The sequence below is a fragment of the Pocillopora verrucosa genome, chromosome 8 (assembly GCF_036669915.1).
Source record: "Pocillopora verrucosa isolate sample1 chromosome 8, ASM3666991v2, whole genome shotgun sequence".
Classification (NCBI taxonomy): Eukaryota; Metazoa; Cnidaria; class Anthozoa; order Scleractinia; family Pocilloporidae; genus Pocillopora; species Pocillopora verrucosa.
Window position 1 is genome coordinate 8,342,886 of NC_089319.1, and position 22,245 is coordinate 8,365,130.

Consider the following 22,245-nt stretch of genomic DNA (forward strand, 5'->3'; position numbering starts at 1 on the left):
CGGAGAGACTGGAGACTAAGTTGCGATCTACCCATGCGCAGCATTAATTTCCTTTAGCGTCGGAAATTCAGCCAATAACTTCAACTTTCACCTTTCTTTTAGTCTAATTTTAGAGACTTTTTCCACAATGATTGCCTTTTGAGACAAGTAGAAGTATCAAATAGTCCTAAAGCTGCCTGAAAATCGTCAAAATAGGACTAAACTTCTGCTGTGTTTCTTCTTTTATTCGCTGTTTGGCGAGTATGGCGTCGAATTCACCAGGTAAGCTTAGAAATTTACGCTTGTTCTTACCTTTAAACGGCGCACATAGATCAACAGGTTTGATGATTTACAAGAGCTGGTCTTATATCTAGTCTTAAAACGTTAGCAAGCTTCTTTAATTGTGGGTGATATTGTTTGCAATATATTACATTAGTGTATAAATTTGGTTTGGTATGAAATGTTCCATTATCCAGCGTTTCAATTGAGGCGTGTGTTTATTCGGACTTGTCCCTTCTCAAATACGGATTTTTTTTGCCTCTCATAGGTAGCAGATTGTCAAGAGAGAAGCTCAAACTGAACTTCCAAGGTGGAATAGAGAAAAAAAAGTTAAACCTCGCAGGACTCGCGACACGACAACCAACACCGCTTCAATCCAATATGTAAGATAAATATTTAACGCATAACATAAGCTATCGAATTCCTGTTTACAGCTTCCTCTTTCAAGAAGACAAACAATTTTATTGTAGATCAGCAAGACATTAGTCGGTGTCTGTGTCATTAAAGAGCGCGATTCTAACAATTTGTGAAGTAGCAATTAACCGTGAATTAAATTTAATTGCAGCTGTCATTGTGCAACATTAGCGACTCACTGTTTCAACTTTCAGATTCATCTTATGATTTCTTTTGTGAAACGTGGAAACAATCCTACTCAAAAGGCCTCATTTGTTTCTTGTTTTGATAATGCCATGAATGTAGATTTTAATTTGTGATTCAATTTTATCACTTAGTTCAAAATTTTTCAACTTGTGTGATTTTTGTCTCTTAAGCTGATGCCATGATACTTAGCACGTCACCTTTTAAACTCTTTAATTTCATTACCAACTCAGCTGATTAAACCAAACTATCCTATAGTATTCCCCTCTAATGCAACACCACAGTTTATTTAGAAACTTGCCAAAACTGGTTTGAAAATGTCAAAGAAAGGAAACATTTGAACCACAACATAAAGCTATGTAAGAGACAGAGTATCATTTTTATAGTGTTTATCAGGTTTTTCTAATATCAATATGTTGGAAAGTCATTTATCCTTTAGATAGTACCATCAACTTTTGGCACAAAAAGATTTTATTTACATTTTTTTTTTAAGTGAAAGACTCCGAACTCACAAAGCTGTTGGAAAACTGTCATTTGGCCCGGATCAGGTAAGCTATTTATATTGAGTAAACATTTTCACTTCAATTAATGTAGTGTAATCTGATACAATTTGTAATGTATATCAGATTCTTCCGTGGGGAAGAATAAACCTCTAAAATTTTCCTCTCTCTAAACTTTGTTGCCCAGTTGGTAGTAAGGCTCAACTACTAGCACTATCCCACTAAAACCTTAAGTTTTTATTCTGGCTTCTCTTCTGCACTTGGTAAAATCATCATGGATCATGGCTTTATTTCATTTTATTTGTGATGTAATTTCTTAGTTAGGATGGACCTCTATTGGCTTAAATGTATGGTGACTTTGATATAGTGTTAGGCTAGGAGTCTGATAAGAGGAACAGGCAGGCACCTTACTTATTTTCTTGTATATCTAGCTGCACAAGGGAGGTGGGGAAAGGGAATGAACAGAAATGAAAATTTATGGCTTATCATATGAGCTTTGAACTCCAGAGTTTAAATCAATGAAATTTATGATTTCATGAAATACTTTTTATAGATTATGGTCGGTACCTGTCATGTTTGCTGTTGTTTTTGCACTTTCTAATATGTATTTTTTGTTTGTGTAAAATTTCCATTATAGAATTATGAATATTCATCGGAAGACCTGGATGATTGTGGTGAGATTGGTAGAGGTGCATATGGCACTGTCAATAAGATGTTACATAAGGAAAGCAACACCTACATGGCAGTTAAGGTAAATTAACCCTGATATTCATGTTTCTATCTACCCTATACTTGTTTGAAAAGTTTTGCTGTTAGCCATAGAATAGGGTCTTAGTATAGCAAACTATTATGCTGTGGTTTGTCTTTTGGTAAAAACATCTTCAATGGCTTGATGACCTCTTTTCCTTGTTCAGTGCCATCACCCAATGTTAGTAACATGTCTAGCAATACCAGTAAGAGGGTGGCAAAGTTTTTTAAACTTGACACAAGATTAAGTTCAAAATTAGTAAATAATGCATGTATTTTATAGAAAGTTAAGGTAACATGAGATTTGAAGTTTTCCATCTTGAAATTGTCATACATGAAATACTGTTTAAAGTACATATGAAGAGTGATTTTTTTGAAAAATTTGTGCATGAAACAGAATCAGCCACCTCCTCTTTCCAACCCTCCAATAAATGCACAAATCACTGAGGCTTTATAGTGCTTTAATTTCCTATGTCACGACATCTTGAGGGAATCAACTGTGCCATTTTATAAGAATTAATCTGTAATTTAAGGTTTCTTTTTAAAGCACCTGTTTTTCCCTTTCAGAGAATTCGTTCAACAGTAGATGAAAAAGAGCAAAAACAGCTTTTAATGGATTTGGATGTTGTCATGCGAAGCAGTGATTGTAAATACATTGTCAAGTTTTACGGAGCTCTTTTTACTGAGGTACATGCCATGAGAAATATTTTCTCTTTGGATATTCTTAGTGTTTACCGTCTTGCTCTTCTTTTCAAGAGCAAAGTGTAGATTAAGGGCGAATTTGAGCTTGAGTTATTGCACTAAGTGCTGTTATGGACTAGTTCTGTGAAGGACAGTCAAAGTGAGAGTCGCCTCTCCATTACTCTCAAGCATTGTAAACTCATTCTTTTAAGTCTTATTGAAACCTTCAAATGGGAAGTGTCACCCTTCCACTGCAGACACCTTGTCTGCCAAGGAGTGGCTATTATAGGAAAAATTTGTAAACCTAAACAAGAACTGACTTGAGACAGTCACCTAAACTCTATATTCACTGTATCATGGTTCAATGGCCCTTAGGGAAATGTTTTAAAACACCATGGGTTTGAAATTTCATTGTACTCATACCATCTGGAGGAGGTTCCTCTGATATAAAATGCTAAATTCTCTGAATTAATCTACAGTAAAGCAGCCTGTATACCAAATTACTGAACATATCTTGGCCTCTATCTTAGGGTGATGCATGGATCTGCATGGAATTGATGCACACCTCATTTGACCAGTGTTACCGGCATGTTTATGGGGTTGTAATGGAAACTATACCAGAAGACATTCTAGGAATGACCTCATTGGCAGTAAGTTTCTATTTTTAGCAGTGGTGTTGGTTTTTTCTGTATTAACATGCAAACTCCTTGGTAGTAGGGCCACAAGAAAAGCTAGAGAACTTCATCTCCTGAGAAACAAAACTTGTATGGACCAATCCACATTTCAATATGCTGCTCCAGCAAAAGGAATGAAATTACTTTCCAAAAGAACCTCATTCCAGCAATACACTGAGAACTTTTAAAATTGAAAATTTTCAATTTGTTATTGATATAGATTAAAGAATTAACACAAAGGTAGCATGGAAACTATTTCTTATAACTGTTCTCATTATCATTTTTATTGTCCTACATCTTTTTGATGTTGATCAAATGTTTATGCCAGCATTTCAATATGGATCCACTGATTGTTGTTTTTTTTTTCCAATCTTACTAAAGTTTTTATTCTTTTTTCATTATTACTATTACTGATACTAATATTGTTATTTTACAATCTTTGTACATGTAGAATGTAACTTTTTTTTTTTTGAAAAGTGCCTCAAAACAGGGCCAGGGCATGAACTTGTTTGTTGAAAGGAACAAACCTTTTTTTTTTTACACAGGTTGTAAAAGCACTGGACTATCTTAAAACAATGCTCAATATCATTCATAGAGGTTTGTTCCTAATTGTCTAAATTGATATTGTGTCATCATGGATATAACAACAGTGTTTTTTTGTATCAATATTTCACCTACAGTCAACTCTTCATCTTTTCAATTTATGTTGTCAGTGGGGTGTACATATCAATTAATATGTCTTTATTCTTCCAGATGTGAAGCCTTCCAACATCTTGCTTGATCTTCATGGACATATCAAGCTTTGTGACTTTGGTATCAGTGGCCAACTTGTTGACTCCATTGCTAAGACAAGAGATGCAGGATGCAAGCCCTACATGGCGGTAGGTCATGTCTTTTATGAAATGAATATTTTATACCTTTTTTTTTTATTTGTTAGTCCACTTTTAGGCTTGTGTAGACACTTATAATTATTTATGATGGGAAAATGATCAAGTGGACCTCGAAGGTGATCAAATTTTAACAATTATTCACCTTATGTCAGGATCAACATCAACTATCCACTAGCCTGATGAAGGACTAATGCACAAAACGTCAGCTTTGTAACTCTTTACGTTGGCCAGTTTACATTATCAACTCACTTGATCGTTCCCACTGACACAGCACCATAGTTTCCTTAGAAACTTACCACCTTTATTTATCAGCTAGCTTGCTGAGAAGTGTATTCCAGCCAAAAAGATTGAAATTCATGTTCAAGAACTTACTCATTTGCCATCTCTGTGGCACTTGCCTCCTTCCCTTGTACAACTCATGTGCAATACTGAAGGGATGGCAGCAACATACTCATGAAATATATTGTCACATCTCTCTGGCTCACATCTTACACTTCCCTTACTTCAACTGACTGTACAGATTTGTGTGATGCATGTACTGTGCTGTAATGAAGCAGTTATTGGTAGTTTTTGGATGACTTGCCAATCTTAGTTCTTTAAAGCAATTACATGTAGGGAAAGAAAGTAGGTTTCTCTCCCAGAAGCAAAATGATAGCAGTATATTAGTGGTAAATCTCTTTTTAAGTTAGAGTGGTGTGAAGAAAGACTTGTGCTATGTAGTTCAGCTCAAAGTTAAGTATAGGTAATAAATTAAACATGATTTTGAGTGCAATTTGGTGTAAATAGGCACAAGTAAATTTTTTCAAAGACAGCATTTTAATTCCTTCATAGCCTGAGAGGATAGATCCCATGTCTTCAAGACAAGGAAGTTATGACATCAGATCAGATGTGTGGAGCTTTGGAATTACCTTAGTAAGTTAAAAGAACTGTTGGTTATTTACATTAGAACCCTGATAAATTAAACTTGCAAGGGAAACAAAAAATGGTTAGAATTAGCAGGGTTCGAGTTAGCTGATAGTAAATAACTGAACATGGGATCAAGGGAAATCAGATCTTGTTTGAGTTATCAGGGGGTTTGAGTTAGTGGGGTTCTGCTGTATTGTGTTTGATGTGTGGTTCACTTCAATCTGAATGCCGTGGGAAGATATGTAGATAAATTGAGGTTCGGGGTTCGAGTTAGCTGATTGTAAATAACTGAAAATGGGATCAAGGGAAATCAGATCTTGTTTGAGTTATCAGGGGGTTTGAGTTAGTGGGGTTCTGCTGTATTGTGTTTGATGTGTGGTTCACTTCAATCTGAATGCCTTGGGAAGATATGTAGATAAATTGCACCCAACTGATTAACACCTTGAGTTACTCGAAATCAGAACTGTGAGCTGTAACACCATTTGATGGTCACAGGTTTATTTATGCCCTGGATTTTATTATGCAGGGCCAAAAGCACCCATTCCTAGGCTAGGTCGAATGCACTTTACTAATCCATGGTCATTACTAGCTGATAAATAGTTTTGAATAATCACCTCAGCATCATCTTGGGGATTGTTTGAAGCAAAGTTCTATTCACCTATGATGATCAGCAAGCATTTTTAAACTCCCATGAGTGTCCAAGACAGAATTTCTTGTTACAGTATCAATACACTATCAAGCAGATGAGTGTTTGGAATAAAGAAAAATATAAATTAGGAGATTATCAGTTGATCCCATACCAAATTCTCCAAACTAACATCACAGGAATTGTATGGAAGACATCAAGGAGAATTACTTGTGAGATCTTGAGAGTGAAAGGGTTAAAAATGAACTTCAGTGTATTCTCCAACACTTTAAATCATTGAGCTTGAAAAAAGGAATAATTATTTAATTTAATAGCTGTCTAGATGATAATCAGACTGTCTGTATTTCATTCCTTACTTGAAGATTAATTCTTCATCAGAAGCCTCAAGGAATGTACTGTGTGATTGCCCTTAGGAAAATTACCTCTTGATAACAATCTTGTAATGGGTGACAAGACTAGAGGGAGTGACCTCCAAAGAGGTGCTTATGATTCATTTTTAATGAGAATAATTGTTTTTTAACATCAAATGACAGATTGAACTTGCCACTGGAAAATTTCCTTATCCCAAATGGAAGAGCGTATTTGATCAGTTGACTCAGGTTGTGAAGGGAGACCCACCACGCTTGACTAACAAAGATGGAGGAAACTTTTCAGATGAAATGCTTGCCTTTACAAATGTGTGGTTAGTAAATTGAAATTGTTTGCATCAAATATTATGCAGGCAATCAACGTAGAGTTTGGGCCATCTTCAAACAACAATTTTTTGCTAAATGAATGTACATGAAGCCTAACTTTCATGAAATTAGTAGCAACCTCTAAAGATGTCTTGAAAGCTTGGTGACTTATTATTAATTATTATTGGGCATAGATAATTTACTGTGGCTCCTTAACAAGTTTGAAGTGTTTCTGTTTTTAATTTTCAATTTGAATTCCTATCATCTTGGCTGTAAACAAGCAATAGGAAACTAAGACAGTTTGTGAAAAATTGTAGGGCAAGGTCTGTAATAATTTCAGAGGCATGACCATAACTGATCTTAGTTCTAATGTAATGATTGTTTCTGTGTGTCTTTTGTTTTCCTAGCCTTACCAAAGATGTTACTAGAAGACCAAAGTACAGAGAATTGCTCAAGCATCCCTTTATCCTAAGGTATGAGGAAAAGCAAGTTGATGTGGGATCCTGGCTCAGTAGAATCTTGGCGCAGGCGCCACTGAACTTTGATAGATTAGAGTTATGATGCTTTGAAATAAATAAAACTATTTTTGCACCAGTTAATGTAAATAATACCCAAAACTTCCTGAATGTGAGACTGTGAACTTGAGTCAAGAGGGATTGAATTCTATTGACAAGGGTCAGTAACCATCTTCAAACTAATTGAAAGAAATCAATAGTTTTTCATCTTTATAGTAGTTTTAACATATGATAACAAGCTAGTGGAAATGTCAAACCATTTTATATTGTAGGTCACTGTGTAACAAACAAAATGTTCAGTGATTGGCCCAAATGAAACCAAGAAATGTTATAAGATCTCTATAAATCTGTGAGATTGTTCACTCTCAAAGACTCCGATAGGAGAAATGGGTATTCAAGTTGTTTGTTTTTTGCATTTCTGAAAACTGGCCAAATCACTTGTTCAATATATAAGCTTCTTTGCACCTCTATTGTTGTTGTTGTTTTTTTTCTTTGTTCTCAGTTGTGAAATGAATTAAGGGTTAGAAACATGAGTTATGAGCTGTGGTATTGTGTAAGGTATTTTTAAAATGGTCATTTCATTTGTGAGTTTCATGGCATTGAATAAACCATGAAATACAGTATCACTGCAAGGAACCAGTTGGTTCAAGCAGAAGATGAAGTTTTGAGAATTAGTTTGCTGCAATGTATTAGAGGGTGAAAGGTTTCTAAATTTAATATTTTTTTTGTCTTATTTGCTGAAATATTTGAAAAACTTTCATTGTACATTATAATTTTACTTTACTTAGTTTTTCTTTGCGTTTTCATGGAGAGATGGGCATAAAGAAATAAGCTATTTCTTGAAAAAAATAAAGAAACTTTTTCAATTGCTTTTACATGCTTTGTTCATTGAAGTTTTAAACCAAAAATATATTAAGTCATTATTAACAGTGTGATAATGATTAGGTGCAATAAGAAATGCAGTAGTTAAATATGTTGTGCAGTGCTGTTGCAGGTTCAGCTTTTTTTAAAACTAGGTTTTGCTACAAGGTAATGTGTTCTGGTTTCCAACAAAAGAAAATGAACAAAAATGATTCAAAACTAGGGAAGTTGTTTTGATAAATTGTTATTCTTTGTGAGTCACACTTCAGTGCCCTTGATCATTTACTTATTTAAATGTAAACAAGTGTTATTTGAAGATGCTCAGTGAATGATTACAATAAAAAGCAATATATTCTCGTGACTATGTGTTTAAATTGCAAGGGTTACAGTACAAGGAAGGGAGTGACAAAATATCACAATTTTAGCCTTTATCTCTTTGTACGATTACATGTCATTTGATATTTATTAAAATGCAATTAGATGTTTGAATCATTGTCGTAAAATTTTACATGTACTTGAAAATGTTACCTGTAGGTTAAAACATAGTGCACTCTCAAATCAAAAGCTACTTTCCCCTTCCTTTGTGAAGAACTTATGTGTAATGGCTCTATATTTCTCAAACAAAATCTGAAGCGTCATTAATACTCGGAAATCCCGCTTATTCAACTCCAAGCTGTCTTCCCTTCCTTTGCCAAACAATCTGAAGTCACCACCAATTTTTTTAACTTCCATTAAATATTTCTATTCAATTTCCTTTTCCCAAGGAAGAATGAAATCAAAACAATGAAAAGAGGTTTGTAGATTTACTTTTTCTCAATATTATTTTCCGTGAATTGCATTTATTTGCCAGTTCCAAGTACTCTCGTGCTAAGGCATGAGTGACCTAAGGAAGAAGATTTGGAGTGAACTTGAGACTAACTTGCGCTGTGAATAAAAATCTGGCTGATTGCCGGCTGCTCAATCTATCAATTAATACTGGCACTTTTTTTCACAATTTAAGAATAATCGAAACCTAGATTCGAAGATATTTATAACTGTGACTTCTCTCCTATTATTCATTAAAATTGTATCAGAAAAAAAAGAAATTGGGCACAAGAGAGGAAAACTAAAATTTCAGACGAAAGAGATCTTTGACGGGAACACTTGGAGGTTTAAAGAAGCGGCAAAGTAAAATTAAAACATGGGTATCTTAGACATAGCGTAATTACATGTTGTTACCACTTAACGGCCGTTCAAAGGACTCAATCTTTTTGTAAAATCACGTTGTTGATGACGAGTATTGGAGAGAAAATACACTACATTAATACTTCATCACTGAGTCAAGCTTAGTTATAAAAATAGTTGTTTTAAATATACACTATACAAGCAGACGGCCGAAATTATATAGACAATAAGCGCACCGCGTGTCGAAGCTATTTCCACCTCCGTTAAATTTTCCTTTAGTTTCTCTTTTCATTTGCCGTGTACTGTGGGCGCAAACTACAGACGCAGTTTCCAAGCTCAATCTATACATCATTGTGCTCTTTGTTCACAAGGTTAAGTTGTAAGAAAGAACGAGAGAGAGAGCGAGGACGTAACGACAAAAAATAGATTTCCACTTTCACTTTCGAAGTGCACCTTACATCAATTTTCCAACGACTTCCTGTGTGCTTGGTAGTTTCAAACACACAGCCATACATTCTCAGGCAAAACCGTGACAATGGGATTAGAATCGCGCGGCAAACTTAGTCAACGCTCTTGGTAGGTGAAACAGCTTTTTAATCGCAGTTCATTCTCTAGATTTTAAGTTTATTCACGTTTAAAAACAGCTCAGCATTGCTTTGTATGTAAACAAACGGCATTTCTGATGCAATACTTGAGTGTTTTGGTTAACTACAAAACGTCTTTCGAAGTGATTGGTCGGTGAAATGATGTAGGTGATCTTGGTAGGCGAAACAGCTTTTTAATCGCAGTTCATTCTCTAGATTCTAAGTTTATTCACGTTTAAAAACAGCTCAGCATTACTTTGTATGTAAACAAACGGCATTTCTAATGCCATACTTGCGTGTTTTGGTTAACTATAAAACGTCTTTCGAAGTGACAGTCCAAGACTAAAGGCAATGATTGTGATGTGACTGAATGAAAACAGCATTTACCAGAAATATTTCGTAGTATTATTAGTCGGATCAGATTCCTATATTCCTTTATTAAGTAACACAAAAATATAAAACTTGTTCTAACATAGTACGACAGTTCCGGTTCAAACTGGGGCTGCCTCGCACATATAATTATTCACAAAAATACAACTTGAATATGTGCCAAGCAATCGAGCACATTTCTTTCCGATCAGTTTAGTCGCTCTTTGGATTCTAAAACCACAGTACGTGCTTGCATTTTTAGACTACTTCTGAGAATAATTTTATGAAGTTAACATGCCACTCGTTATCCACCAAGTAACAAATACAGTTGTCATTAATAGACCCATCACATGATCGGTAGGTCAGTTAATTGACGGGAGTCTGTTCTCAGTTTTTTTTGAGAAAAAAAATATCACTTCATTGTTTGCTTGACAGTTTTGTCTGGAAGCTTTTCTGTAGAGGCCTTCCTCTCATCACAGATAACGCATGGCCTTGAGGAATAATCGAGTCTTACCACGCTTGATGAATGCTGTAGGTATGTGTAAAGATGAAACAATAATCTACCAATATGTTAGCATTGAGTTGTACCGACTTCGGTTTCACGGGAACGGCTTCTCGTGTATCGCTGTCGCTGTACGTCTTTTTTAGTATTACAAACAATAGTACCTCCTTGGGTAAGGTCAAATTCTCAGCTTTGAAGCATGTAAAAGTGAAATAACGACACGAAGCACCATATTCAGTAACGGATGCCACGCTCAAAGTGGTAAACAAACCTTACATTATACGTTCATGCGTAAATAACCTTTCTTTCCTCTCGAATCTTAGAGTAGCTATATATAAAATTAGTTGATATCTTCAGGAATAAAAACTTTAACAAAAACAGAACAATGCCAAAGATATGTACGTGAGACCTATAACCATGATAAGACAATTTTTTTCACTGGGCAAAAGTATCCATGCTTTATAGTCGTCTCTTATGATCAGGAAAAAAATTTAGACCCTATTCCTTCAGAAAGAGCATTCTGTTGCTTAGCGGAAAATTACGAGAAGGAAACGTAGTCCATAGATAGTAATTATTATATTTATTGAATTTCCTTTTCAGAAAATGATTACAGGTGAGGCAACATTTATAAATTTCACTGGGAAAAAACAAATTTGAAGCAATAGAATGACTATTTTGACCATGATTCGATTCCTCGGTTAGTATCTAATCGGCAAAAACTCATATTCCTAAGAGCTTGAGAATTTATAAAACAATAATTCACTCCATTACTTTGTTCGAGGCTCATGTGTTGATAAATCACGTGTCTCTCTTGATGGGTACCTAATTTTCATTTCGTTTTGTTGCTGGTGTTTTTTGTTTGTTTGTTTGTTTTTTCACGTATATCACCAGGTAATTATACGCATATCTTATAGGAAACGTAGCTACAACGGACAGAATGACCACTCAGGAGGACATTGCTTTGTGTCTGTTACATCACATCTGTTATCCACACGACAATGAACAAATCACAGCTACCCCATGGCAGCGGTACAGAGGTGACCAGCAGTCGACATTGATTAATTTATCTTTTCTAATTGCACTGATGTCAAAAGAAAGTCAAGAAATATGGATCAGTGATTTAACACCTTCACGTGCAAACGAGCTTGTTGTGGTGAGTGATTAGCGAGGTTATGGCAGATGGCAATTGCGGCAATTAAAAAAAAATTATTTCTTGCCACCCGTCATCCACTGTTTAAATAATTTAACTATAGCGTTAACGTAAAGATTATAATAAGCGAGGAAGATCAGAGTTCATTTCTTCCATTTGCCGGTGCTGTAAACATATCAAGCTTGAGCACTCTAAAAGTTTATACTTACATAATATACATGCATTTCTTAAGTTCAGTGCTGTCTGTATCTAGCCTGTGATAGGTCATCGGTGATCGGTGCAATCTTACATTAGTTACACGTAACCTGGAAATCATTATAGTAATATAGTAACGACCCACCGGTCCCAGCTGGTGCGAGGCTGGTGTCTGAGACTGGTGTCTGAGTGTAATATTTTCAAAATGGTAAAATTTAAAACGGAGAAATAATTTCTCTAAGAAAGGATCCAATTTGTATCGTCTGTAATAAAGAGGTCTTTTTATCATCCATGCTTTGCTTTTTTGTTTCAAAGACCTGACAGCAAATTCTCTTTAATCAGTTGGCACAACAAATCGCCTCTTAATTAAATTCTGAAGAAATAGTTTTGCACCGAGACAAGAATACTTCGTCGAGAGTATCCTTCATTCCTTCACTTTCTTCCCTTTTGACCAGAAAATAACGATAATGCGGAATTTAAGGGTTTATGATACACTTCTTTAAGTGTTGGATTCAAACGTTTCCTCTGCTTTTCTTTCCAGAATAATGGTGCTTACAAGATGATATTGCAAGCATATCCGAACAGAGGTGTTGTTATAAGCCATTCCTCGTTGGACAGTGAAGGGAGACAGCTTCCCCCTCATGCTCGCCTACTCACTGTCTTGCTTCCTGCTGGTGGTCCCAATATTTACAATGCCACCCTACAGCTTACCAAAGAGCTGGAACTAGGCAGAGAAGTTGTATGCGACGAGATTATATTCACTGTAGCAACAAATCTCCCTAATGGAAACCAAGTTCATTTTCACGAAAAAGGGAATATTTTTTACATTGATTACCCGCTTCCAAAACTTAAACTTGCAGGTCAGTGTTTCACTGAAACTATATAAGAAAGTGATTTCTCTTCCTGTTTATTATTATGATTATTATTATTATTTACTAGTCAACGTTTGAACAAAAGAAAAAGACGGATACTAAGATCGATAAACAAATATATTCTTCAGAAAGAACTTTAACAAGACAAGTTACAAATTTAAAGAAGCTAAGATTTATCCATATATCCATTTACTCCTATATTCATCTGTTTATTTCAGTATTTATTGATTTACTCAATCAATAGGAGTACTGACGCGACCTTTTGCATGGGATATCATAATGCACTTTGAGAAACTGTCAGATAATGGTAAGCTAGATAGTTGTAATGGGCTTTCTCTAAAGTAAGGCATCGTCCTACAATCAAAATTAAGTTCCTGATTGAATTTCCTATTGAGTCCAGCTTTGTTTTAAATTGTTCTCACTTTTTTCCATAATGTTCTCCTTCGTTGATTATTAATTGTTCAGAAATATCTTTTCCTAGTAAAAATGAACGTCTAAGGAGGGTAGCATGATCATCCCTCCTTTAACTGCCTGTTACTGGCATTTGAAACTGTCTTGACAAGCGCGACAAGAAATGTAATTAGCCACAACTGTCTTACAGGAAGAAGACAAAAAATATGAAGCAAAGAGCTAGCTGTAATTTACCATTAACCAGTATGATTTAAGTGAGTTTAAAGGCGCAAAAAGACTTACGGGTCTTTACGATACAATGTTACACAGTCCACTAGAGTAGATCAAGATGATTAGCTCAAGGATGTTGTGTGTGGTCATAAACAAAAGGGGATTATACCAGTGCACTGAGAACGTTTACTCCTTATTTACCTATTATATATTCATACATTTATCTATCCATTTATTTTATATTCAGGGCAATATTCATTGTACAGACAACACAGAAAGAGCTTGGAAAGGCGGGCCAAGACAAGACCCCAATATCAAGATCTGGTTGCAATGGTTCTGAACGAGGTACTACGCCAATTAAACCACTTTCAAATTAATCTAATCATCGGAAGGGGGGAAGGGGTTAACTGTGATTATCCCACGACTAACTCTGCACACAGCACAAGCTTAATCCATGATTAATGCCTTTGCAGCCGCAGTAATGGTATCATTTCACAGTCTCATCTTAATCTGTGAGAAGGATTAAAGGAACAGAAAACTCACTACATCTAAAATTTGTATGGAATGTACTTTCTCATTTTTGCTAGGAAGGTGTGGCGTGCCTTATCCGAAATAGGCTCGAAGAGGGAGTTAATCTCGCGAGAAAAGCCTGCCGTTTGTCCTCATTCCACAACTGTGTGAACGACCGCACTATCCGCGGTTATGCATCAGCTGTGTATGCCGCTGCGGAACGATTTGCTGGCAATCAAGACGGTGCCAAACAATATCTCCAAGATGCTTTGGAGGTGAGAACACTTGTATGTGGATTTTCTCCCTGACTTTTGGCTATTTCGGTAAAAAGCTTTGAGATAATTGACTATCCTAAAACAAGGAAAGATGAACTTCCACTCTTTCTCTCTGTTTAACATACTTTTGGTATTGATTGCTATCGAGGTGAGATAAAGAAAACGTAGCAAAAAGAGTTCAGTTTAAACTCGTTACACAAGGGGAAGTGGCTGACCTAAATGTTGACAACCACTTATTTTGATTTATTTGTCCCCCCTCCATTGACCATCTTAATGTACTACTGTAAGCTAAGTGGCTTGAAACTTTTAAACCACCCACAGATATTTGAACCAATGGAACCATCTTCCTACACATCAATAACACTCTACAATATTGGTGCAATAGCCATGGAGAGATCTGCCACCGTGGGAGTAAGCAACGACGAGGAAAGAGAGGCAGAGAGTTTCCTGCAGATGGCAGCCATGCACTGGAATCATCAAAACCTAAACACAACAGCTCGCATGCTTCCTCGAGTGTACAATCGATTGATTGGCCTGTACCTCAAGTCCTCTCCAAATACTGCACCAAACCTTGACGTCACCGTATCCCAAGACAACCTGAGACGTGCTGGCGAGGTAATCAGGAGTTTTGATGTCCTCCTTCCTCAATGCCCCAAATGGATGAAGAGTACGTTTTACCTTGGCAAGGCAGATCACTATATCAGGTCAAGAGATATTGACGACGGTAAGAACGACTCCACGATTATCTTCATTAAAGACAACCAAGTAGAAAATTACTACTTTCGTGTGAACCCTTTGTGTCATGTCAATTAAGACTATTCTATAGGTTATAAGTTAGAAATGACTTAGTTGCTTCAATCGACGTTTAGCTGCTTGTTGATTGATCGGCTTATCATTGATGGTATATCACGATCGATTGCAATTCTAAACACGAATCGAAATATTTGACCACAGGTTTAAGGGCTGCAGAGCAAGCCTTGGATATATCCAGGCAGTCAGGATTGCAGAGAGAAGCAGCAGGGGCAGTGAGCAGAGTGAATCTGTTGAGAGAGCTTGATAACCTCAGAAGACGACCCCCAATTGTTCCTGATTGTATGGACTAGAAGCTACGTGGCAATACAGCTATAGTGTTGAAGTTCATGAAGAAATGGAATTAATTTATTTGCTAGGATCGTTGCTGTTTTTTCTTCTTTCTTTCTCTCTCTCCTCTCTTTTAAGTGCCACTGAGTCAACCTGCAGTCTAAAGCGGGTGATAACAAAACAGGAAATCATGAGCTGGTGGATGCTTTTTCGATACCGGCATGCATATCACCTCACGGTATTATTCACTCTCTCAGCTAATTTGGTGGTATAACTAGTCTAACTGATTGCCCACAGATTTTTTCCTGACATTTCTAACAAATGTTTGAAAGCATTTGTTAATAAAGGCAAGATTAAAGTGCGAGCGTTTATTAAAACTTATAAAAGGATTGCCCACAGATCCGTTATACGGAATCACATGTAAGCTTCCAGAAATACTTACTTTGCTGTCGCATTTGTAATCCATTAGCTGAAATAAGCTTTACATGAGCCAAAATAAAAATGGAAGTTTGATAATCGTTTGTCTAACAATTCAGAGTCGGTCATCAGTTGTTGATGGCGACGTTTGTCTCTCACGCTAAGAGTCACGTATAATACTCCATTTGATCAACAACAGGTGGCAAGTCTATAATGTGAGGTACACGACTAAACAGTCATTTATAAAAAATAATGTACTATCCTTTATCAAAAAATTATCTATCCTTCATAAGAATGGAATTTATTATATATAACAGGGGGAGCCTATCCGAGCTTGATGCTTCTAACTTGTAATGGAAAAAGAAAGTATTATGTCTGCTTAACTTTACAATCAGTACCACTTAGTACTTAGCCAAATTACTGTTTGCCATAACTTTTATTTTATTTTAACCTTTTACACCCTAAGATCAGTGTGCATATTCTCTATACTATTTTTCATACATTTTCTATGGTACTGACAAGGAAATTTTGCTCAACAATCAAGAGCTTCTGTACTTAGCTTGTTGATCATTTCCATTATTCTCATGACCTTAGTGTTTGATGTAGGGGTGATACTGTAAGGAGAAATTAGATGCTAGTCACTCTTAGGGGTCAAAGAGTTAGGAGAAGTCTAGGCTCCTTAGCTTGCAGTTGGACTTAGTTAAAGCTCGTTAATTTACAGAATGATATTGTCGGTTAAAGCCTCAGACAAGTCTTCTATTCCTCCATCTCCTGATCCATTACCTTTGACATTTAAGCCGATCAATGTGCAGTTCCTGCTGGTCAGAGCGTCACACAAGTTTGTAGATCTCCTTGTCCTTGTCCCACTCTAAATGATACCAGTTCTCTGGCAGTTTATATAAAGGAAGCTTATCCATAAAAAGCAGTAACACCTGCCGTACACCATCTCTTGTGTGAACAGTGAGGAAGTTTCCAACTCGTGTTTGTCCATTGCCTCTTAAAATTCCTCAAAGACACAAGGCCATTGGAACCCTAAAAGATTGAGAAAAAGAAAATTTTCATATTTGAATTGAAAACACAGCTACACAAGTAAATATCTTTACTCAGTTTTGCTTATGCCAAAACTTACATACACAATTGAATACACTAGACTGCCTCAGAGTTTGAGTTTCAGCATCTTAACCTATTGTTTAATGATTTTGAGTCAAAGTAAAGCAAAATGTACAAAAGACTTAAGAACATGAATTGAACTCAATTTGAGTCATTGAAAAATTAAGGATTTCCCTTTACTTCCATAATTGTAAATAGTACCGTGTGAGAAGGTTGATGGAACCTGATAAATTTAACCAGTTCAAAGCTCTGACACCTAGTTGGCGGGTGTTTAAAGTTTTCCATGTCAACATCAGGTTAAGTTGGTTTAATTTCCCACAGTTCCTATAAGAATTCAAAGATGATCAATTGCAAGGAAAAAATATTTATCAGGAAAGCATTCAATGATCAAGACTGCAAGTCAACCCTCATGTGGTACTGCAGAGCTCATAGATTGTATCAAATTAAGAAGTAAAGAGGTAAAGAAAAGGAATGAGACAGAAAAGAAGAAAAGAACCAAATCCAATTAAATCAATTGAAAGAAAAAAAAGGTAAAAACTAACTGAACTGATAATAATAATAATAATAATAATAATTAAAAAAAGAAAACAGAATGAAGGGAGTTCAGATAAAGGATAAAAGAGAGAGGAAAAAGGTTTTTTCATTCTCATTTTTTATTTAGAAGGTACTCAAACAACATAACAGCAAAAAAACAAAACAAAACAAAACAAAATAAAAAACAACAAACTAATACACAAACAAAATCACTTCAACACTTACCAGCTCCTTTACTCTGTCATACTGTAGGTACTTAGGAAAATCAGTGGAGAGTTTCCTTGCTGTTAGTCTTTTTTGTTTACTTTCCAGTTCATCTATTCTCTCAGTAAAATGGGAGTATGCTGGACAGGTTACAGCAAGATCCTTCAGGGTAAAATTCAATCTGAAAATATCGGTAGAGTTGAGGTGTCATAGTTCTCAGAGGAAGTGAAAAATTATGCAAACTCAGGGAGGTAACTAATGAAACAAAGCTTATTTCATCTTCTATTTCTTATTCAGTCTGTCCAACTCACCGTTTCTCGACTGTCAAGTAAAGGACTATGTCTGTCTTTTGCGCAAAAAGATGCAAGACTGTTTCAATGAAAGCATCAGTTAAGGAATCATCATAAATCACTAAGAATAAATAAAGGAAATTTAAAGTAAGAAATTGGAAAATCAAACGAACTTCTTTCCCTGCCAGTGAGATCCAGATGGAGAAGGAATGAATATTAATTACTACCCCTGAGTAATGAAAGACCACTTCTGACACTAACCATCTGCAGCCAACACAACTGTGATGGCTTTAAACAGCTCTTGATCTTCTATTGTCCAACAGAAAGAACCATTCTCTGTAACATAACAACAAAAATGATGATGGAGTGCAAAAAATACTATTGAATAATCACACCCAATTCTACCATGTTTTCAGTCTCCCCCTTGAAGTAGAAGAAGATGGGTGGTCATGATAATGGGTTTTTTTAACATAGGAAAGTTGGGCAGAGAAACAATTTTCCAATTGCTTGATGTCTTGAGAAAGATGACAAATGTTTTATTTATGGTGCAAAGGAAACAGAAAGCCAAAACCTGTTGCAAAACAGTCTGGGTCCTAGGTGAACTGAGACTTAGCAAAAATATGTATATAATTGTATAAGAAATAGATGAAAAAAGAAAACCAACGCAATCCTAATTTGCTGTATTTTTGCCACTCTATTAAGAATTACAACTATAACTAAGTTCATCTCCTTACCAGAGGGTAATCCTTTTTTCTGCCAGTCCATTTCATGAACTGTAACAGCTTCACTGCCTAAGATGAAAAAAAAGATGGAAAAAAATTTTGGTTTTATCCTCTGAGCTGATAAAGTAAATTGACCACCATAATGAGTTTGTATAGGTGATGTTTTTAGCATGAGCTCTTTGACAGAGGTCTGTTGATGGGCTAATGCATCAAACAATTCAAAATTTAAATGTCAGCCTACTTAGCTTTTTTTCTTGGCATGAATGAGAAGAATTTGAGGAATTGATAGCTGAGGAATAAAGTTTCCTTCTAATACCAACCAAAGTTACAATCATCTCAACAACAATGGTGTGTAAGGCAAGTTGAAAAAACTCTGTCAAAAATTTAGGAAATATGACATCCCGTGCATGCCTCATTATCATGTTCTCAAATATGGAAAACAAGGCCCAAACAGAAGTTTCATATCTCATAGACACTGCAAAAAGACTGTAATCAACAAAGCAAAAATCCAATAAGGTATGACTATCTTGAGTTCAATCACTTTACATCATTCTCTTACTCACCATATCTAAAAAGATGAGAGTTAGCTGCTATGTTGGCATTGCAGTTGCTAAGAATGGTGTCTCCAACATCTAAATATTACAAAATTCCATAAAAATTAGACTTGTGTAGAAAATGTTTTAAGTAGTGTCAGCTGTGTTCATTGGTCTTCAAGGCAATAGGGAAGTTTTAAGGACCCCCAAGAAGACAATTAAGTTGCTCTTAAAGCAGATTCAGCCTATGCTTTATACCTTGATGAGAGTACACCAATATATAAACATACTTATTTTTGTTGTTGATTTTACTTGCTACTTCAATTATGCAACATCAACAACTCTATACCTGTACAGAACAGTCTCTTTGCCACTCTTCCCAATATGATGCTACATAAACCAAGACCTGCTCCAAGCTCCAACCCAAAACATCCATCAAATCTGATTGGAAGAACATATACTGTATTTACCAGACTCTAAGTCAATCCTGTGTATAAGTCAATATACATTTGGTAATTATGCTTCTATTCACAACACCAATCAAAAGACAGAAAAAGCAATACATCAGACACATGTTAAAGTAAACACTATGACGCAATAAACAAATTTATTGAACATTCCTCAAATACTTTCTTTTGATTCTTTCTGTTACTGTTTTGGCCCTACAAAATAGTACTTAATATATAATATACAAGTGCTATAAGAGGACAACTCACCTTTCTTCATTGCAAATCAAGAAATCACTTAATAGGAGGGCCCCTCTCCAAACCTGACAGCAACAAAGAACATAAAAGAGAAATAATTCATGCTAGCTGAAAACTTTCCTAAAAAAAAAATAATTAAAAAAAAAATAGAATACATGAATCAAAATAATAATGATACAATATTAAGGAAAGAAAAAAAATGAAAAAAACAACACAAATCTTCAAACATTTTAAGACAACCAACATAAAAGTAATGTCTTTTATTTGTGTTTATTTCTTTACTGAGCTCAAAATTTACCTTCTCTCTCATTTCTATCTACAAACATTACCCTATCAACATTTCTGAATTCCTAGCAGTATGCAGGACACATTATATATGAACTTCGTAATAGACCTCGCTCACCATGGAGTCTCTGTAGCTCAGTAGTAGGGCATTGGAGTGCAAAATCCAAAGGTCTGAGGTTCAATTCCTCATGGGGACTCAGAATTTTTTCTTTGTCCCATGCTCATGACAAGACGAAAAAAAATCTGTCTTTAATGTCTTTTTCATTGTTAAATTTGAGAGAATTAAGAATAATTGGGGCGTATCTCTATATCCTCTGATTCAACTTTCATAATCAAATCTTTGAGATTTTTTATGGGATACATATCAAAATCTGGGTACAAGACCAGAATCAAAAATGTCTGAACTACATGTATTCATTCTTGCTTTTCTGTAAATGTATTCAAACATATGTAGAGTTTGGCCTTAGGGTGTTACATTATGGGTATATCACAGAAATTCTAAGAACGGTACCTGCAGCCCTACATCTTCAATCCCAGTGGAAAGATGATGTTCTGGTGTTCAAGTAAAATAGGGAAGAGAGAGAGAGAGGGAAACTTTAATGCTTATAATGAAGTACAATATCATAATTTCAATTTTATATGTGGATGTAATGGTAGTGTAGTGTAAAAATAAACTTTTTTATTGTGGTGTAATAGCTACTCCTGTGTGGGAACTGAATTTGGAAAAAAGCAAACTGATAGATGCAAATATATTTGTGTGGAGAAAAATGCAATTTCAAGTTCAAAATTGACACAATGACATTGTACGTATTGTGGTTAATTTTTCATCATTTTCTTACCAGATTTATAATAATTTTGTTGTCCCTTGACTAGGATAATAAAAGATTATGATTTGAGACAAAGTAATAATTATAATAACAATAATAATAATAATAATAATAATAATAATAATGGTTTATTAGTACTCCACATAGTGGCTCTTCTGTACTAATTCACTATAATAAAATAATATAATGGTTAAAATAAATATATGGATAAATAAATAACGTACAACAAGATGTATAATTACATAAATAATATATAAATAATATACATAAGTTATGAATAGTATATGTAAAATTGTATAATATTGATGATGTAAAAAGTAAAACTGGTTAAAAAAGTTAAACAAAACATAACTTCATGTACAATTTTAGATTAACTTTCTACCTATTGTAATAACTTCACAGTCATCTCTGGCAGAGAACTTTCTTGGAGGTGACAAATCTCCATCTTCATCAGGTTCATGAAATCCCATGTGATGACTTCTCCCTTCCATCTCATTGGCAGAGGTATTCTCAGGGGATCTGTATATTGTAAACCTGGTAAATACTATCAAAGGAGTTGTTTGAGAATTAAGCTGGGTAATATTATAATATTAATAATATAATAATAATATTAATAATATTATTTTGAATCTTAATACCTGTGTTTGATTACTCCCTTCCCCTGAATACCAGATACAGGAGCTCATGTGGGTAGGATCCCCTGATTCCCAAACCCTTGTCTTCTGTATTTGGCTCTTTATCGTGAGCACCTGGCAGATTTTTAGTCGCAAAAAGTTCCTGCTTTCCCACCCTATCCAGTCCCATCTACTGCTCCCTTCTACCGTACATTCTCCCAATTCCAATTTGTGAAAAAAGTCACAAGGGCCAAATTTAGGTTCAATGACCATAGGTTTAGGTTCAATCATCATAGTGCATCGCGACGGGTAGAAACAGACAAAGACCCGAAAGCAAATATTGTGAGATTTTCCATCCTCTGTTTCATCCCTTTCTCTGCATCAAAAGTTTTCTCAATGGCATTTTTTCTTTTACCACGAAGCTATTATCATTACTGAATGGAGTGCTAGTGGTTGGTTGTTTCCATGATGAGCATGTCCCTTATACCCCCAAGACTTTATCCTTCTTGTCAGCTTATACAATTGATTAATCATTTAGAAAAAAACTCGAAGGAAGAGTCAATTCCTAATTACATATTCAAGCCCTACCTATACTGTTTTCCTCTTCTTGGAAAAATGGTGTAAAAAGATGCACATCTGATGTGAACAGTTCCTCTGCGGCGGCCATCTTGAAATGCATAAAGCGCCCTGGCGGGACTGGTACGAACAAAGGTTTTGTGTAGTCTTACATGATG

The 22,245-nt window shown here is 35.4% G+C and overlaps 3 protein-coding genes across 7 annotated transcripts; 2 read left to right on the plus strand and 1 right to left on the minus strand.

The window, feature by feature from the left end:
• Window positions 1-51: 51 nt before the first annotated feature.
• LOC131793174 (dual specificity mitogen-activated protein kinase kinase 4-like) lies at window positions 52-8,310 on the plus strand. The gene is made up of 11 exons (XM_059110579.2): window positions 52-261; window positions 527-641; window positions 1,349-1,403; window positions 1,993-2,106; window positions 2,670-2,789; window positions 3,314-3,433; window positions 4,003-4,054; window positions 4,211-4,338; window positions 5,179-5,259; window positions 6,433-6,581; window positions 6,981-8,310. Exons 1-11 carry the CDS (start codon window positions 243-245, stop codon window positions 7,132-7,134), a joined length of 1,107 nt encoding a protein of 368 aa, XP_058966562.1. The 5' UTR covers window positions 52-242; the 3' UTR covers window positions 7,135-8,310.
• A 1,181-nt stretch (window positions 8,311-9,491) lies between these two features.
• On the plus strand, window positions 9,492-15,773 carry LOC131793173 (uncharacterized). Of its 2 annotated transcripts, XM_066170990.1 has the most exons (9): window positions 9,492-9,689; window positions 10,502-10,601; window positions 11,483-11,721; window positions 12,455-12,773; window positions 13,030-13,092; window positions 13,654-13,751; window positions 13,994-14,191; window positions 14,513-14,915; window positions 15,146-15,773. In XM_066170990.1, the coding sequence occupies exons 2-9, from the start codon at window positions 10,553-10,555 to the stop codon at window positions 15,292-15,294; spliced, it is 1,518 nt and encodes a 505-aa protein (XP_066027087.1). In that variant the 5' UTR covers window positions 9,492-9,689; window positions 10,502-10,552; the 3' UTR covers window positions 15,295-15,773. The 2 variants fall into 2 exon arrangements, with proteins under 2 accessions (XP_066027087.1, XP_066027088.1); XM_066170991.1 differs by lacking the exon at window positions 9,492-9,689 and having other exon boundaries at window positions 10,502-10,597.
• Window positions 14,649-22,184, minus strand: LOC131793175 (methyltransferase-like protein 22). 4 transcript variants are annotated; one of them, XM_066170993.1, is made up of 14 exons: window positions 22,100-22,184; window positions 21,280-21,441; window positions 20,910-20,939; window positions 20,582-20,622; window positions 19,798-19,850; window positions 19,431-19,522; window positions 19,112-19,180; window positions 18,561-18,617; window positions 18,088-18,162; window positions 17,848-17,947; window positions 17,558-17,717; window positions 17,000-17,122; window positions 16,472-16,720; window positions 14,649-15,431 (listed from the first exon to the last, which is right to left on the minus strand). In XM_066170993.1, exons 1-12 carry the CDS (start codon window positions 22,176-22,178, stop codon window positions 17,096-17,098), a joined length of 945 nt encoding a protein of 314 aa, XP_066027090.1. In that variant the 5' UTR covers window positions 22,179-22,184; the 3' UTR covers window positions 14,649-15,431; window positions 16,472-16,720; window positions 17,000-17,095. The 4 variants fall into 4 exon arrangements, with proteins under 4 accessions (XP_066027090.1, XP_066027091.1, XP_066027089.1 ...); XM_066170994.1 differs by lacking the exon at window positions 14,649-15,431 and having other exon boundaries at window positions 15,625-16,720; window positions 17,848-17,905; XM_066170992.1 differs by lacking the exon at window positions 14,649-15,431 and having other exon boundaries at window positions 15,625-16,720.
• Window positions 22,185-22,245: the final 61 nt, after the last annotated feature.